The following is a 2,618-nucleotide window of genomic DNA, read 5'->3' as shown; positions in this document are numbered from 1 at the left end:
CAGTTTCCTCTCGATGACCGGGATCTGTCCCGGTCATCGAGAGGGCTGATTCCCCTTGATGACCGAGATCTTTCCGGGTCACCTAGAGGGTTCAATTCCTCTCAATGACCGGGGTCTGTCCCGGTCATTGAGAGGGTTGATTCCTCCCGATGACCAGGATCTGTCCCGGTCATCGAGAGAAAATAACCCCCCCGATGACCAGGACAGATCCCGGTCATCGGGAGGGCTGATTCTTCTTGATGCGGTCATCGAGAGGGCTGCACTATTCCTCTTGATGACCGGGGTCTGTCCCGGTCATCGAGAGGGCTGATTCCCCTTGATGACCAAGATCTGTCCCGGTCATCTCGAGGAATCAACCCCCTCGGTGACCGTAACAGCGGGTACCCGGGTACCTGGAAGACCCGCCTGCCGCGGGTATCCGGGTACCTGGTGCTTTTTTGCCCAAAATCCCGCACCCGGACCCGTACACGGCACCCGCGCGCGGGTACCCGACGCCATGTGGCGGGTACCCGCCCACGGGTGCCGGGTACCCGCGCGCGGGTCCACTTGGCGATCTCTAGTCTCAGGTTGTAGTAAAGTTGTCCGCGCTCACAAAGGAGTTCACGGATGGTATCCCTTTTTTGCCGTGAGGGAATGATAAGTCATTGATTGGATGTAGAGACCCGTCGCCGTTGATAACAGTGCCTAAAGGGTAAGTGCTTGTTTACTTCCTTGCGGCTGAATGGCCCAAACATCTGGTTAGCTTTGAGCTCCTTCTTAATGGACTCGTTGATTTTCTTTTGTGCCTGAAGCGCCGATTCGTGGTTGGGAGGATTGTAAAAGGGGCCGGCTGACTGGACTGTGTGCTGGGGGACGCCCTGGTCAAAACTGTGTACAAACCAATGTAGAACATCCTCAAATTGTGGGAGGAGGTCCCACTTGCGCAGAGCGTTGTTCCACTCAGGAACATTCATCTCGCAAGATACCGCCGTCGGCCACGTTGGGCCAAGTGTTGTGGGAAATAGACACGGCTTCATAGCACTGGGTGGCACAGGGGTGTTGTTTTGTTTGCACTCCGCTAATCTATTTTGATTACACACAAAGGGGAATCAGATACCACAAAAAGGAAACATATCTAAACTGGGGGGTCTTAGTAATGCCCCTTCCAGTAGGACAACCAAAAAGAAAAGGAGTGGGGGGGGGCGGGGTATGACACTGTGATGCGGGTAGACAGTCAGGTGATGGGGCGGGTAGCCACTGGTTCCTTCCTGGGTGGTCCCGTCTAGTGCTGCGGTCGTCGTATTTGTTCCCTTTGTATCCCTGGCTACGTGGGTATCTGCCTGATCCCTAGCCGGGGCCGCGTTTCTCTGGTGGAGAATGGCCTCGCTGCTGATTTTTCGCGGCCGCCTGAAGTGGTTCTGGTTGGTGGTGGTTTTTGCAGGTTGTCCACCGGTCGTTGCTTGTGTCTTGGACTTTGAGGTGTCTGTGCCTGTCACCGGGTCCCAAGTATTCCAAGGGCCGCCTTTGATGTAGGGGTTCTCCATGAACTCCGTCTCGTCAAACTTCCTGCAGCGGGCAATTATGTTGTTGAAGACTGAGATGTTGCTGATCAAGAATGATCTGTTTGGCATCTCAATCCGATGTGCAAACATGTTGGTTTGCACGTTGATATGGTGTTGCAAGCCTGTCTGGGCACTCACCAAAGTTTGGCCAAAAAAAGGCCAAGCGCGCGTGGCAGACCCTAAAGCCAGCTTGGCCGATCCCAAAGCGTGGGTGGCACACGTCCAACCCCCGCTTGGCACATTCCAAAGTTGGGGTGGTTCGGGACAAAGCCCCGCTGGGCCGAGTTCAAGAGAGGGTGCCACGCACGCCAAATGCTGTGCCGGCCATCAAGGAGAGAAGTTTCCCTCCTTGATGGTCAGTCTACAAACTGGTCATTGAGAAGGGAAGACTCCCTTCCTGATGATCAATACAAGTATTGCCCACCGGGAAGGGAGTCTTTCCTCCCGATGACCAGCCTACAGACCAACCATCAAGAAGGCAAAGCTCCCTTGTTGATGTCTGATGTGCGATGTCGAGAAGGGAGAACATTTCCCCTCCTCGAGGGCTCGTTGTTCTTGCCTTTTGAGGCAGAGGCAAGGGCTGGCGTCTCATGAACGGCGTGTTGTCATTGGCCCAGACCTTGATCTCGGCCAAGCGGGACTTGGCTGTGTGCCAAGCTCTGCCCCCCGCGCAAGCTGCCCGATCAAGTCCGCTGGGCACATACCCAACCTCCAGAGGCACTCGGCCAAGCGGGAGTTGGGTATGTGCCCAGACACGCTTGCAACACCATATCATAGCGGAGATTGGTCATGAAACCGTGTTGTGTGACAAGTCGGTTGCAGTGCCTCTTGTGGAGGAGGAGCCAGCCAGTGAATTTCGGGTAGTTGGCGATCTCAATCAAGGCATCATAGAAGCCTTGGTGATTGATTGACCATTTGGCATAGGTTTGCGTGTACTCGCAGGGGTAAGGGTAGCCGGTGTACCTATCCTTGTCAACGTTTGTCTCGTCCGCTCTACTCCTTTTCTGGGAGTAGTGGAGGATCACCTTGTCTTGCCAGACTTTGTTGAAGATGGTCAAGGGGAGAGGGGTGCGCAGT

At 54.9% G+C, this 2,618-nt stretch overlaps 1 protein-coding gene across 1 annotated transcript; it reads right to left on the bottom strand.

Annotated features, from left to right (window-relative positions):
* Positions 1–1,129: 1,129 nt before the first annotated feature.
* PtA15_15A262 (uncharacterized protein) lies at positions 1,130–1,631 on the bottom strand (the record flags this gene model as incomplete). Its single annotated transcript, XM_053163451.1, has 2 exons — positions 1,130–1,141; positions 1,212–1,631. 2 exons carry the CDS (start codon positions 1,629–1,631, stop codon positions 1,130–1,132), a joined length of 432 nt encoding a protein of 143 aa, XP_053027425.1.
* Positions 1,632–2,618: the final 987 nt, after the last annotated feature.

The sequence above is a fragment of the Puccinia triticina genome, chromosome 15A, assembly GCF_026914185.1.
Source record: "Puccinia triticina chromosome 15A, complete sequence".
NCBI classification, from domain to species: domain Eukaryota; kingdom Fungi; phylum Basidiomycota; class Pucciniomycetes; order Pucciniales; family Pucciniaceae; genus Puccinia; species Puccinia triticina.
Note: the sequence above shows the minus strand (reverse complement) of the source record. Positions and strands in the feature narration are given on the sequence as shown.